The sequence below is a fragment of the Rhodotorula toruloides genome, assembly GCF_000320785.1.
Source record: "Rhodotorula toruloides NP11 unplaced genomic scaffold Scaffold30, whole genome shotgun sequence".
In the NCBI taxonomy this organism is placed as follows: domain Eukaryota; kingdom Fungi; phylum Basidiomycota; class Microbotryomycetes; order Sporidiobolales; family Sporidiobolaceae; genus Rhodotorula; species Rhodotorula toruloides.
Window position 1 is genome coordinate 155,762 of NW_015622990.1, and position 13,603 is coordinate 169,364.

The following is a 13,603-nucleotide window of genomic DNA, read 5'->3' on the forward strand; positions in this document are numbered from 1 at the left end:
GGCAAGACCAGTTCGCGAATGCAGGACGGCGGAGAGACGACGATTACGGGGCGCAGAAGTGTCTAATAAGGGTGAATGTACAGCCTGGAGAAAGGGGAGGGCGGACGGAGGGAGAGACGGACGGGCTCACGCCTTCGTCTTCTCCTCCTCGACGGACGCCTTCGCCTCGGCGGCGCCAACAGCCGGCGACGATGCTGCGCCGGCAGCAGCAGCCTTCTCCTTCTCCTTGTTCTTTCCGGCCTTGCGCTCCTTCCGTCGCTGCTGGGCCTCGGCGACCAGGCGCTCGAGTTCGCGGCGCTCGTCGTCGCCTTCTTCGGGCTGGACGGCCTTGAGGATCGCGCCGATGAACAAGATGGCCTGCGCACGGTTCAATTAGTATGCAAGCTGATGATCGACAGGAGAAAGACGCCAACGCACCTTGGCCCGGTTCATCAGCATGGCTTCCGTCACCTGGGGCGATTCCTTCGTAAGGGCTGCGTGTCGACCAGATCAGCCTACGTACGTCGTGTCTCAGAGAAAGCGACTCACCGAGGTCGACCACCTGCCTCAATACCGCGCTCAACTCAAACTTGCTCCCCTTCCACGCCACAAGCAAAAGCGTCCCGCTCATCTCCATCTCCAACCTACGCATCTCCTCCTCACCCAAATCGCCCTTCTCCTGTCGCTTCTCCATATCAAGCATCGCGCGCTGGACGTCGAGACCGGTCGAGAGGAACGACCAGCCCTCTTTCAGGGTTGCGCCCTTCTCCTTGACGCGCGACCACCAGCCGGGAAGGCCAAGGAGGTTCGCGGAGGGCTTGCGATGGAGGCGGATGTAGGTCGTCGCCCTGCCAGTGAGAGCGTTAGGCAAGCTATGTACGAGCGAGTCGAGCGACGCACTTCTGCATATAGATCTCGCCGAGCAGGTGGCACAGCTCTGCGCGGAACGAGGCGATCCAGTGAGGATTCAAGAAAAGAGGGAGATGCAGTAGGAACGCACCAACACCGAAGCTCTCCATCGCCAGATCCCTCGTCTCCTCCCTCATGCGCTCCGCAAATCGCTTCGTCTCGGGATCATCCTTGTCTCCCGGGTTCCTCGCATCGACAAACGGCCTCACCCGGTCCCTCAGCTTCTCAGCAAGCGTCTCAATCCGCTTCCGCTTCTCCTCCCACGACTTCTTCTCCTCCTCGTACGCCTTCTGCTTTTGCTCCGCCGAGAGCTTGGGAGGCTTGCCGGCGAGGTGCGACTTGGCGGGCTTGGTCGAAGATGAGGCGGTCGAGTCGGCTGCGGCAGTTGAAGCGGCGCCGGCGGTAGGAGCGGTAGTCGAGGCGGGTCGAGAGGTGGACTGGGGGGAGAAGGTGGAACCGGCAGGTGAGGCGGGAGACGGCGAGGCTGCCGCAGCTGCGGCGGCGGGCTTCTCAACGTGAGGCTCCGAGGGAATTGCGCTCTGCTGAGGAGTCGATGCGCCAGACGCGGCGGCAGCCTGGCAGGACAGGGTGTCAAGACGCGCGATCGCGGCGTGCAGGTCGCGGGACGGAACGCACCTTTGCTTCCTCCGCTGCAGCCTCCTCTTCCTCCTCTTCGGCTTGCGCCTGTCAAAGCACCGCGTCAGCCCAAGTCTCGATGTCAGCCGGAGCGCCTCACGCACAAACGCCTTTGAGACCTCCTTTCCAAGGCTGATCTCGCCAATCCAATCCTCAAAGGCCTGCAAAACGTCTGCGTCAGCTAGAGAATCCGGCTGCTCATGTCCTACAGGGGTACGCACCTTTCCGCCGAACATCTGCGAGAAGACCTCTCCCGGGTCTGGCATCCGCTCCTCGCCGCCTGCCTCCCCCAGCGCGGACTGCTTTCCGTACTTGTCGTACGTCACTCGGGAGTTCGGGTCGGAGAGGATGCTGCGGCACGAGGAGGTCAGCTATCGAAAGGCTGCCAAGACAAGAACAGTAGGAGGGCTAGATGAACGTGTAGGCCTCGCTGATCTCCTGGAACTTGGACGCCGCATCAGGGTTGTCCGGATTCTTGTCTACAGGATGCCAGGAAAGGGTCAGCGGAAATTCCGAAGCCCAAGGTCAGAGGGAAGCGCACCAGGGTGGAACTTAATGGCGAGCTTGCGGTACGCCTTCTTCAGCTCCGCCTCACTCTACGCAACGACACAGATCAGCTACGCTGCGCACCATGCAGCCTGGCCGCCCAGCTCAAGTACACCGGGAAGGCCGAACTGCGGCGTGAAGCGAGTCGACGCACCGCGTTTCCTTTGACGCCGAGCAGGTGGTAGTAGTAAGGATCCTTGATCCTGTCTCCATCGATCCCCAGTCCTACGTCGACGTCTGGCGGGGTCGTGGCGGTCGCATCGGCTGCGAGAGGAGTTGAAGGAGCAGCCATCGTCTGTGGGCGGTTCGAAGCGGGGAGAGCGGTAGCACGGTCTTCTCAGCAATTTTGAGAGAGCGTAGAATCTGTTCAAGCGCTCCTCCAGCGAGTGTGAGTGAACAGCGGGAGCCAACGAGCGCTTCCCTTGGGCGAGTGACCTTGACAATCCACTTCTACGCCGTTGCTGCTTTGCGAGGCTCTCTTTGACCGCCAGACTCACACTCTCAGGCTCGAACAACATGGTCGCCTCGCTCGTCCGCTCTGCCGCGTCCCGGCGAGTCTCGTCCGCCGTCCGCAACGCCGCCCAGCAGCAACAACGGAGGAGCGCGAGCGGCGGGATCCACTTCAACGAGCCCAGCGGTCGTCTGTTCGGCGAGAAGGTGCGTGTCGACTCTCCTTGCGGCCTTGTCGAGTTGTGGGACCCCCTCGACCCGTGAAGCGATGAGGATGGCTGGGGCTCGAAGAAAGGTGCGGGCGGGCTGTAGGACCCTCTACAGGCAGTTCTCGGTGTGGAAGAGTGCTCGGAAGCAGCTCATAGCATTCGAGCGTGCGCCTGCTGACCTTCACCTCCTCCCTCTCCGAGTAGCCTCTCAAGCCTGGTCTGACGCTGTTCCCTCTCCTGCATCTGCTGCTTTCTGACCATTACTTGCCACGCTCACAGGCCAGAAGCGCGTCAAGGAGGACTGGGAGAACATTTACTACTACGGCTTCGGCGGCACTTGCCTCCTCACCGCCATCGGGCTCTACTACAAGCGCGACACCTCGTGCGTTATCGCCTCAGACCTCGACGAGTCGTCCACATGCTGACAGACTCACTCGACTGACCGCAGAATCCAGACCTGGGCTCGGGCTGAGGCGATGAAGAAGATGGAGGCTGAGGGTACCCTCGTACGCTGGCCTTTCTCTCCCTGCGTCGGAAATCCACACGACGCTGACCATTTCGCCTTGCAGCCCACGTACGAGCGATCGTAGACGGGCGGCCGATTGGAGGAGTGTAGGATCGCTTTCGTCGGGGTGCAACACCTTTTTTTCTGTCCCGTGCTGGCTTCGGGACTCCCTCGCGAGAGCGCGCAAGATGTGACGCAGGGGAAATTGCATTCAGCCCGATAGCGGGAAGAGTAAGAAAGCGAAGGAACGAAGGGTATCTCAAAAAGGTTGCGAGCGAGCGGATGCAAAAAGAGAGGAGAGGGAGGGGATCTCTTCTATGGTGAGTGTATGGTAAGGGGAGGCCCTTAGGCGAGGTAAGGCGCAAGGCCGGCCTGCTGGACCTTTTCGGGCTGGCTCGACGCGAGAGCCTTGACGAGCTCGACGATGCGCTGCTTGTTCTCCTGGCTGATCTGGGCGTCGCCGTTAGGGTAGAAGACGTCGCTGCCATCCTCCTTCTTGGTTGAGGCGAGGGCCTTGGCGAAAACGGAGAGGACGTGGTCGAGGTTGGCGAGGATTTGCGGGTTCTGCTCGCGCAAGAGGAGGAGGAGCGCATCGAAGACGTGGCCCGACTCGGCGTAGTCTCGTCGAAGGGGGAGGGACTGGACGAGAACGGGAACAACTGCGGGAAGCGGGAAACGTCAGCAAAGCGGCTCCCACTCCGGACGCAAACACGCAGACTCACCCTGGTCGAGAGGGACGGCAGACGCGTTCTTGATAATCATCCGCGCGATCGCACCGCACGCGTTGTCCTTGGCGTTCTCGTGCTTCGCCGCGCCATCGTCAGGCAAGCCGAGGAGGGGATGCAGGGCCTGGAGGACGGTGAGGTAGTGGGGGGAGAGGTCGCCCGTGGTGTGGAGCACGAGGCTGCCGGTCGCGAAGGCGGCGTTGGACTGGACCTCGGGCTCGGGGTCAGCCAAGGCCTGGAGGAAGAGCGGGAAGAGGGTGTCGGAGAAGGCGGTCGAGGCGCCCTCCATTCCGTTGACGATCTCGGCGAGCGAGCCGATGGCGGTCGAGCGGTCGGCCGTCGAGCGCGCCGGGTCGTAGTACGAGATCATCGAGGGCATGAAGGCGGAGAAGAGCTGGGCAAAGTCGGCGCCGAGGGTCGAAGCGAGCGAGCCAACGAGGTCGCACGCGGCACCGACGAGCGCCGCATCGTACTCGCTCTGCTCGTGCTCGCCGGCCTCGGCCTCGTCCTCGTCGTCGCCAATCTGGCACTTGGCCTTGCGCTGGAGGATCGCCGAAGCCTGCTCGCAGATGGGCTGGACGTAGTCGGGAACGATGAGGGCCGGGCCGACGGCCATGAGTGCGGCGGAGAGCGAGTTGCACAACTCGTTGACGACCGATAGCTCGTCCTCCTCTGCCCAGGCCTCCATGATCTTGGGCATGACGAGCTGGACGAGCTGGGCAACGTCCGGGTTGAGCTGGTTCCCGCTCGAACCCTTGGTCCACTTGGGCGGCTCGACGAGGCGGTTGAGGGTCGCGATGAAGCCGAGCAAGGCAGCCATGCTGCTCTTGCGGATGCCGTCGTGCCAGTGGTGGTCGACGCCCGCGACGAGTGCCTTGACGCACGGCTCGAGGTAAGGGAGGAAGGGCTTGCCGACGTTGTCAAAAATCTCGGCGAGCGCGTCCGAGGCGCACTCCTTCTCGATCGCGATCTGCGTGCTCGCCTTGTAGAAGGCCTCCTCCTCGTCCGAGTCGATGTCCTCGTCGAGGTCCTCAAAGTCGGGGTCCTCGTCGTCGTCGTCAACGCCCGTCGCAAAGTCGGTCGAGGCGTTGCCGCCGAGGAGCGCCTCGTCGTCAACCTCCTCCTGTGCGACCGAGGCAAGGAGGATAGGCATGATGATGGGGAGGTACTGCGCAAACTCCTCCTTGTAGACGCGCGAGACGACCGCAAAGAAGATCGAGCTGCACTCCTTCAAGTTTGACGCGTGCTCGATCCCGACCGCCGCAATCGCATGCTGCATCAACGGCGCGTAGTAAGGGCGGAACTGCTCGGCACCGACCGCCTCGGCGAGCGTCCCGACCGTGTCTTGCGCGACACCGCGGAGGTCGAGTTCCTCGCCCTCCTCGGTGAGCTGGAGGAACTGCACGAGTCGCTGCATGGTTGCGTCAAAGTAGGGCGCAAACTTGGTCTTTGACGCGTGTGCGGCCGAGCCGATCGCGCCGACGACGGTCGACTTGAGCGCGAGAGGGGCCGAGTCGAGCATCCCGACGAGGGCCTCCATGAGCGAGGGGATGTACGGCTCGATGTCGGATCCGAGAACCTCGAGGAGACAGTCGAGAGCGATACAGGCCGGTCGCTGAGTCGCCGGGTCGGACATGAGCTTCGAGATGAGCGGGAGGAGGAGGGCGTGCTGCTTCGCGCATTCCTCCTCGAGCATCTCACACAGGCACCCGAGTGCCGTGCACGCCGCCTTGCGAACGACGACCTCGGGGTCTTGCAGGCCGTTGATGATGAGCGGCCAGAGGTTGTCGAGGTGAGGCTGGATGTAGAGCGAGCAACCCTCGACGACGACGCCGAAAGCGGTGATGGCGCTCTTGCGGAGTCCGGCGTCGGGGGAAGCGGCGAGCGTGCGGACTTGCTCGAAGAGAGGGGGGAAGACGTGCGACGGAGGGAGCGAGGTCGCGAGGACGTCGATGACGCGGAAAGCGACGCGGGAAGGCGCCTCGTCCTCGATGTCGGCGGGTTCGGGCTCGGCGCCAATGGGCAACAGGCCGGTGAGGATCTGAGGGGCGAGGTTGAGCTGCTGGACCTTGGACTTTTTGAACTTGACGATCCAGAAGAGCGAGTTGAGGCACATGACGCGCAAATCCGAGTCGTAGGCCTGGTTCGCCGAGGCTTGGAGGAGGAACGTGACAAAGTTGGTGATGTGCGGGTTGAAGATGGGCACCTCGGAGAGCGTGATCTGCTCGATGAACTCGAAGATCGACTTGGTCGACGACTCGTCCGAGTTGTCGAGCGACTGCTGGAGGACCTGGACGACCGCGGGAATCAAGCCCTGGACCGTCGACTGCGCGAGATGGGGTCAACAAGTACTCGACTGCTGGATCGTGGGAGCGCCGCGCACAATCTCTGCATCCTCGCCCTCCTCCAAGAACTCGCTCAACTTGCCCAACGCCCGAATCGACCAAACCTTGACGACCAGACTCTCCGGATCCGCGACCGTCTTACTCAGCAGCTGCAACAACGCGGGAATCTGGTTCGTCGCGTTCCCTCCGGCGGTGGTAGGTGCGATCGAGATGGTGTCGAGAACCATGAAGATGGTTTGGAGGGCGACTTCGCGCTGAGAGGCGGCGGGCGCGGACGCCATGTTCCACAACCAGGGGTAGAGTTCAGGCCAGGTACCCTTTTCGACCTCGAGCTTGGCGAGCGCCGACACGAGGCGGGTCGAGGCAGCGCGGGCTTGGGAGCTGTGTGCGTTCGAGCTCGTCAGCGTCAACCCTGAGAATGAGAACGGGGAGACGCACTTGGTCTCGGTGAGCAAGAAGTCAAGCAGCCGACTCTTGATCGCGTTCCGCACGTCCTGCTGCTGCGCGAGCCATTGCTTGTTCTTCTTGGCCGAGACGCGCTTGCGGAGCTCGACGAGCGCCAGTTGGCGGATCTGTGGGTCATAGCAAGCGGTTCGTCAGCAAAGAGCGCCAGAAGAGGAGGGTCCAGGAGGGAAGTCGGGTCGGGAGAACGTTCGGATGGGCAAGGAGGGATCGCTGGTGGTCGTCAAGCAAGGGGCGCGGCGCGACTCACAGCCGGGTTGGCGCCACTCGTGCCGATCTCGAACAGGGAAGGGACGCATCGGGCGTCCGTGTAGAAGTGGTTGTTGAGCTGGACCGTCGCCTGTTGTCGAGCAATGTCCCGTCAGCTCGACGAGTCAGCCCGGGTGGCAGAGGACCGGGACTGACAGCCTTGATGACCTGGGTGTCGGGTGCGATGGTCTGCTCGAGGGTGGCGAAGAGCGAGTGGGTGAACGCAGGCTGTGTTGGCGAGTGAGCGAGCGAACCGAGTGTCAGCGTGCGCGGGACGAGCTGGCGGAAGAGCTGCGCACGTCTGCCATGGTTGTAGCTGTCTGGTGATCCTGCAGCCCGAGCGAACCAGCCAGCAGGAGAGAGCAGCGCAGAGAGTGAAGCTGTGTGAGGCGAGCGAGATGAGCGAGCGAGGCGGAGGGGGTGTCCCCAGCTCACCCGCCAGGAAATGCATACACAGCCCAGGAATACACACTAGAGTGTACTCTACACGATGGTAGTATCGCCGGTCCACCCGGTGCAGTGTGAGGAGAGCGAGCGACAGTGCTAACCCCGTTCAACTCCGCCTCACCCTCGCTCGTTGTCCTCAGTGGGATCAAACCGAGTCTATGAACACATCAACGACAGAAGTAGCCCGTGTACTGCCCAGCCATCCAGGACAAGCTATCGTGGGATCCCTGTGCGATTGTCTCTCCCGACTTCCTCTTCAAGTCGCTTCGTCGCCCGCCTCCCGCTCAGCCCGGGTTCGCTGCGTGCGCCAGTGTGCTCGACTGCTCAACTCGACTCGCCAGCTCGACAAACCCGCCAGCCAGAGCCACTCGCGCGCCGTCCGCAGCTCATCGCTTCGCCTGACGCTCGCGTGCACCGGGAACGCCGACCAACACCAGCGACGACGAACGGGAACGCATGAGCCACCACGCTCGTCGCGAGTTGACGGGCGCACACCCTTCCCGCGCATCCGCCTCGACGCCCGCTCCCACCGAGCACCGCCTGTCAGACGCCAGCAGCACCTCGTCCTCGTCCTCTTCCTCGTCCTCGTCGCGACCCAGGGACTGGATGCAGACCGGCTCATCGGTCTCTGTCAACACGGCCGTCTCGGGCGCAAACTCGGCGGGCCCAACGACGGGCTTGACCAGCCCAGCATCCTCCGAGCCCGTCTCGCCCTTTGCGAGTCCCGTCCCCGTCGCACTCGACGCACACACCCTCGCGTCCGCCGAAGAAGGGAAACTCCCGTACCACTCTCACCACGCAGCGACCGGGAACGGGTTGGCGATCAATGGCGCGGGAGCGGCGGGCAGGGGTGGGTACGCCAAGATGTCGGATGTGACGGACGAGGATGGTCGGTATGCGCGCAAGTTGGCGCAGCAGCATCATCAGGGGAATGGATTTGGCCAGGCGGGCGAGACGGGAAAGGGAGAGTGGGACGAGTTGTTGGGACAGGCGAGGCAGGCTGGAAAGGCCTGGAGGCGGACGTGGGAGAAGGAGGGCTGGAACGGGTGCGTGCAGCGTCTCATACGTCTGATCTGACTGCGCTGACTCGCAGCGCTCGTGCAGCGTCGTCGCGAAACTCCGACGAACCCGGCTCCCCTCTCTCACCTCTGCCCGACGCTCCCTCACCTCTTCCTCCTCCCGCCTCCCTCCCCTACGCTCACTCGTCTCCGTCATCCCACCACGACGACGGATAACCGTCCTCGTCACCTTCGCTCTCATCTCGCTCCTCCTCCTCTTCTCCCGCTCCTCTCACGGACCGCCAGGCCACGGCCTCATCCGTCGCGGACGGTACACCAGCGCCCGAAAGACGCACGACCTCCTCCAACTGCGCACACGCGAGCTTGTACCCGCCGGCTACCCCCCAAGCGCTAACATCGCCAAAGTTGTCGAGTCCGTCTCGAATCCATACGGCTTCATGTCGCTAATCGACCCATACTCGGGCAATGTATTCAACCCTTCGGTACTGCCGTTGCCAGACGCGGCAGGCGCGGGGTGGCAGTACTTGCTCGTTGCGAGGGGGGAGGAGAAGTTCGAGGTCATCGAGGGCGAGGACACGCGATGGGAATCGGTCGTGGGGTGCTTCCTCCTCCCACTCAAGCGCGCCTACTTAGGACTACCGTACCTCGCGCGCGAGTCGGAGCTCACGACGCTCAACCTCCCCGCCCAGCGCAAGGTCGAGTACCTCCGCTGCCACAACCCGACTTTCGACCAGTTTATCGGACCCGAGGACCCGCGGTTGTTCTTCACGAACGATGGACAGCCGTTGTTGATCTATTCGCAGACGGGGAGGATGCCGAATGTCTGTCGAGCGTTGTTCATCATTGACGCCAGGTGAGCCTTCTCAACTTTTGGTCAGCTCGCGCTCCAGCTGTTCCCGTGGCTGGACGCTCGAGCTCACCTTCAGCGGCACTCCCAGGCCCCGAGCCCGCGAACCTGACGCTTGGGAACCGCGCGCAGGATGGTCATCCCCGGACTCGACAAGGCGCTCAAGCGGGCCGGCTACAACCCGCCCGTCGTCTTCCGCGAACAAACTGGTAAGCTAATCTCGTCTGTAGATAGTATGTTACACGTAGGAAGCCGTGCTGACGCCTCGGAACGCTCCAGACTTGATCCGAGAAGGCTCGTGAGTTTCTGGGCTTCCTCGTGCTCGCATAGGGCCGCTGCTGACCTCATTCGGCGGCCTGGGAAGAACGAACATCGAGAAGAACTGGTCACCCATGCTAGGCGAGAACGACGAGGTGCGTCGTGAAGCGCTCGCCGCGTTATCCGCAACGAAAGCTGACAACCTTCTCCACCCCTTCCCTCGCCCTCTCCCGACCTGCAGCTCTTCTTCCACGTCTCCCTCGTCCCTCAACAAATCTACAAATACGTCCCGAACCTCACCCTGCGCCCACTCGACCCGCTCGCGCCGTCGCACAACTGCCTCACCGACATCCTCGGGCCCGACATGAACCGCGTCCACCTGCACCATGCGACGCCCCTCATCCGCGCTACGATGTGCAAAAGGGGTGAGTGTGTCCCTGACGTGCACAACACGGTGTTGTTTGGGATCATCCATGTCAAGTATCATCCCCTCGTGCGTCGACCCTTCCTCTCCTCTCCCTTCCGTTCGCAGCGCTAACCCGCGACCCGCGCACAGCCCTACCTCCACTACGTCCGCCACGTCGTAACCTGGAACGTCACCTCTCCCTACGAGTACCTAAGCGTCTCGAAGCCGCTCACCTACAGCGGGACGAACCAGGCCGACCCGATCTTCACCGTCTCGATGGCGTGGCAGTCGCCTTCGGATCGCCATGGGCTTGGATTGAACCACGGGTTCTTGGACGATACGGTGTTGATCTCGTTTGGCGTCGGCGATTACGGGTCGGCGTACACGGTGCGTCCAGTCGTCCTTCTTGCTAACCTTGTGAAGGCGCAACTGACGACGGTCCTTCGATGCAGGACGTCCTCGCGTACGACCTCTTGACGGACCACCAACTCTGCGCCGGCATCGGCGGCACCTCCCTCTGGCCTCGTCGGCACACCTCGCCCGCCTAATCCCTTCGCGCTCCCTAACAGACACTTATCCTCTTAGTCTAGTAGTCTTTGTGCCTCGCCTCATCGCTCCCTCGTTTGACACGGGCTTTCTAATCTCTCCAGGGTTTCGTTGGCTTCCCTCCTCCTCCTTCTTCCCTTCTGTCCCGTACAATCCTTTTTCAAAGGTTTCCAGGCTTCGCAATAGACAGTTGTCGTTCCCCTCTCGCAGTCTGAATCATCGAAGGGCGGAGAGCGAGACGAGGGATCCGTGGCGTCTCCTTTGTCCCTCCTTTTGTTTTCCGACTCATCTTCCGCTCGCTGTGGTCTCTTACGCATCTAGCTGACTCTGCGACAGCGGAGCGTTCTCCCGTTGGCGCCAGACAAGGGCAGCGCTCCCCTTCCTCTCTCATGTTGCTACGACGACGTCCTCGCAAGACTCTTCTGCCATTCCAGGCTCGGGGAAGGAGGTGAATGTAGGGGCCGACAACCACAGCGTGAAGGGGGGCGTCTAAAGCATCCGCTGCTCTACTATCTCAAACTTTTTGGCCGATCAGGTGTCGCTCTTGCCTCCGTTCAGGAACCGTTTGACATCCTGGGGTAGGACGATGTCACGGGCAGATTGGGGCGGGTGGGTGAGGGTGAAGTGGAGGTGTTGCGCAGGTCGATAGGAACGGGAGGGAAGGAGCAGGGGTCGGGGATAAGCGAGGAGAAGTGAGCGACAACGAGCAGCGAGAAAGCCAGCCTGCAAAAGAGGAGAGTCTCAGTGTGTGTCCTTGGACTTCCCACGCAAGAACGGGGCGCACCTGGACCATGAGCGGAGTGGCTCGTCGTGGAAAAAGATTTGCGAGGAAGCAGGAGTATCGCATCGGGTGCGCCCGCGCGCACTGAGCGTCCCAGCCACGCTTGAGCAGTCCGTGAACCTAATGAGCTGCTGCGCGGGCACTGCACGGCTGTATGAGAGTCAGGAGGTCGAGGGCAAGCGAGCAGACGATGAGGTCGAGAGAAGGGCGAGACGGCGGTTGGGGGTGTGCAGGGCTCAAGATCGGAGTCAGCAGGCGCCGTGAGGAGCCCGCAGCTGCTCTAAAGCGAGCAACGTGCGATGTGGGCGTGAGTGAGGAGAGCGAGGGAGGGAGAAGAGCGCGCGGGCCAAGCCACTTGGCGCGCGCGGAACGCCTCCCCTCAAGTAGCCTGAAGGAATATAAACTTGGGCTAATTCAGCAATACAACCGGCTCGAATACAATCTGGGATCGTCACTCGTCGTCTTCATCACTACCGACATGTTGCGAGTCGCTGCTGCACGGCGAGTGCCAGGGCCACGAGCTGGCCCTTCGCTGCGCCTGCTCGTCCGCCCGCAAACGACCGCCGCCGCGCCAGTTGCTCCCCTTCCCCCGCCCGACGCGAAGCCTCTCCCTCCTCCGCCTGCCGCCGCACAGCCTGCTCCTCCGCCCCTGCCCGCACCCAAAGCACCTCTTCCGCCCCCTCCACCGCCCCCGCCAGCGCCCCAACCGACGCCGTCAGCGGGAGGAGCGGGATCGGCCGGAAAGCGACTCAAGTCGTTCCTCCTCTCGACCGCCTTGTTCCTCGGGTCGGGAGCGTTCCTCGCCTATGCGTATGACTCGAGGGCGGGAGTGCACCGGTGCGTTCGCGGGCGGAAGAATTGTAGAAAACCGCAAGCTGACCTTCCCTCCTCCCGACAGATGGCTCCTCCAGCCAGCGTTCATGGCGTTGACGGAGGATGACCCCGAGTTGGCGCATGAAGTGGCGGTCAAGATCCTCTCGGCAAACATGGGACCGGTCGACTGTGGTGTTGACGACGAACGATTGGCTTTCGAGGCGAGTCTCGCGCGCTCACTTCCTCCCAGACTCGCTAGCTAATGCTCCATCTACGCACAGCTGTGGGGCAAGCAGTTCTCGAACCCGATCGGTATTGCGGCGGGCTTTGACAAGCATGCCGAAGCTATCGACGGGCTGTTCAACCTCGGATTCGGTTACGTCGAGGTTGGCAGCATCACGCCGGAGCCGCAGGTGCGTTCGAACAATCTCTGAATCCATGGGTATAGGCTCTAACGTTCAGTCTGGCAGTCCGGAAACCCCAAACCTCGCGTCTTTCGCGTCCCCGAGTCGAACTCGGTCGTGAATCGCTACGGCTTCAACTCGGAAGGCCACGCCGCCGCGCTTGCCCGCCTCCGCCAACGAGTGATCAAGTTTGTCAACGACTATGCCTCCGTCCTCCCCGCCGAACTCTTCCCCTCGACTCCCTCGACCGCCGTTGCAGCGCAGAATTTTGACCCCGTCACGTCATACCTTGCGTCGCGGGATGGGTCTGGCGCTGCACCTGCCGACGCAGTAGGAATGCCTCGCTCGCTCCACCCGGGCAAGGTTCTCGGCATCAACCTCGGGAAGAACAAGTCGAGCGACCCCGACTCGATCGACGATTTCGTCAAGGGCGTTGCCACACTTGGCCCGTACGCCGACGTCCTCGTCGTCAATGTCTCGTCTCCCAACACGCCTGGTTTGCGCAACCTTCAGCGAAAGGGCATGTTGTCCGAGCTGCTCGAGGGCGTCGTCCAGGCTCGCAACCTCCTACCGACCTCGATCAAGCCTCCCGTGCTGGTGAAAGTCGCGCCCGACCTCGACGACGAACAGCTGTCCGACATTGCATACGCCGCAAAGACTGCCGGCATCGACGGCGTGATCGTCTCGAACACGACTATCTCGCGTCCTCCCTCCGCCGGCTCGTCGCCCGTCTTGCAAGAGATTGGCGGCTTGTCCGGTCCTCCCGTCAAGGCTCTCGCTCTCCGCGCCCTCTCGGCTCTCTACGAGCAGACGGACGGCAAGGTCCCCCTTGTCGGATGTGGCGGGATTTCGTCCGGCCAGGACGCGCTAGACTATGCCAAAGCAGGCGCATCGCTCGTCCAGCTCTACACGGGCTTTGTCTACGGGGGCGTTGGATTGCCGCGGCGGATCAAGGACGAGTTGGCGGAGCTGTTGAGGCGCGAAGGGAAGGCCTGGAAGGAGGTTATCGGTTCGGGACGAGTCAAGGCTGTCCCGCCACCGCCTGCACCGGCTGGGGGGGGGGGGGG

The 13,603-nt window shown here is 62.6% G+C and overlaps 6 protein-coding genes across 6 annotated transcripts in view; 3 read left to right on the top strand and 3 right to left on the bottom strand.

The window, feature by feature from the left end:
* Positions 1-126: 126 nt before the first annotated feature.
* Positions 127-2,362, bottom strand: RHTO_05192 (protein of heat shock protein DnaJ family; the record flags this gene model as incomplete). Its single annotated transcript, XM_016418854.1, has 11 exons — positions 127-357; positions 418-473; positions 529-827; positions 880-916; positions 980-1,463; positions 1,525-1,572; positions 1,629-1,685; positions 1,746-1,875; positions 1,943-2,003; positions 2,066-2,120; positions 2,225-2,362. 11 exons carry the CDS (start codon positions 2,360-2,362, stop codon positions 127-129), a joined length of 1,596 nt encoding a protein of 531 aa, XP_016270364.1.
* Positions 2,363-2,586: 224 nt separating this feature from the next.
* On the top strand, positions 2,587-3,319 carry RHTO_05193 (NADH-ubiquinone oxidoreductase; the record flags this gene model as incomplete). The annotated part of the gene is made up of 5 exons (XM_016418855.1): positions 2,587-2,727; positions 2,934-2,946; positions 3,009-3,111; positions 3,178-3,235; positions 3,299-3,319. 5 exons carry the CDS (start codon positions 2,587-2,589, stop codon positions 3,317-3,319), a joined length of 336 nt encoding a protein of 111 aa, XP_016270365.1.
* Positions 3,320-3,579: 260 nt separating this feature from the next.
* RHTO_05194 (importin beta-4 subunit) lies at positions 3,580-7,323 on the bottom strand (the record flags this gene model as incomplete). Its single annotated transcript, XM_016418856.1, has 7 exons — positions 3,580-3,893; positions 3,957-6,285; positions 6,343-6,685; positions 6,743-6,876; positions 7,017-7,106; positions 7,172-7,243; positions 7,315-7,323. The coding sequence occupies 7 exons, from the start codon at positions 7,321-7,323 to the stop codon at positions 3,580-3,582; spliced, it is 3,291 nt and encodes a 1,096-aa protein (XP_016270366.1).
* A 595-nt stretch (positions 7,324-7,918) lies between these two features.
* Positions 7,919-10,540, top strand: RHTO_05195 (uncharacterized protein; the record flags this gene model as incomplete). Its single annotated transcript, XM_016418857.1, has 8 exons — positions 7,919-8,508; positions 8,567-9,334; positions 9,461-9,537; positions 9,608-9,626; positions 9,693-9,741; positions 9,828-10,079; positions 10,143-10,379; positions 10,445-10,540. 8 exons carry the CDS (start codon positions 7,919-7,921, stop codon positions 10,538-10,540), a joined length of 2,088 nt encoding a protein of 695 aa, XP_016270367.1.
* A 529-nt stretch (positions 10,541-11,069) lies between these two features.
* RHTO_05196 (uncharacterized protein) lies at positions 11,070-11,385 on the bottom strand (the record flags this gene model as incomplete). Its single annotated transcript, XM_016418858.1, has 2 exons — positions 11,070-11,261; positions 11,323-11,385. 2 exons carry the CDS (start codon positions 11,383-11,385, stop codon positions 11,070-11,072), a joined length of 255 nt encoding a protein of 84 aa, XP_016270368.1.
* A 412-nt stretch (positions 11,386-11,797) lies between these two features.
* Positions 11,798-13,603, top strand: part of RHTO_05197 (dihydroorotate oxidase) — a gene marked incomplete at both ends in the record, with an annotated part of 2,313 nt that continues 507 nt past the window's right edge. The window contains 4 exons of the mRNA XM_016418859.1: positions 11,798-12,156; positions 12,218-12,353; positions 12,414-12,545; positions 12,603-13,565. Of these exons, the coding sequence (XP_016270369.1) occupies positions 11,798-12,156; positions 12,218-12,353; positions 12,414-12,545; positions 12,603-13,565 (1,590 nt within the window). The remainder of the gene's footprint in view (positions 12,157-12,217; positions 12,354-12,413; positions 12,546-12,602; positions 13,566-13,603) is intronic.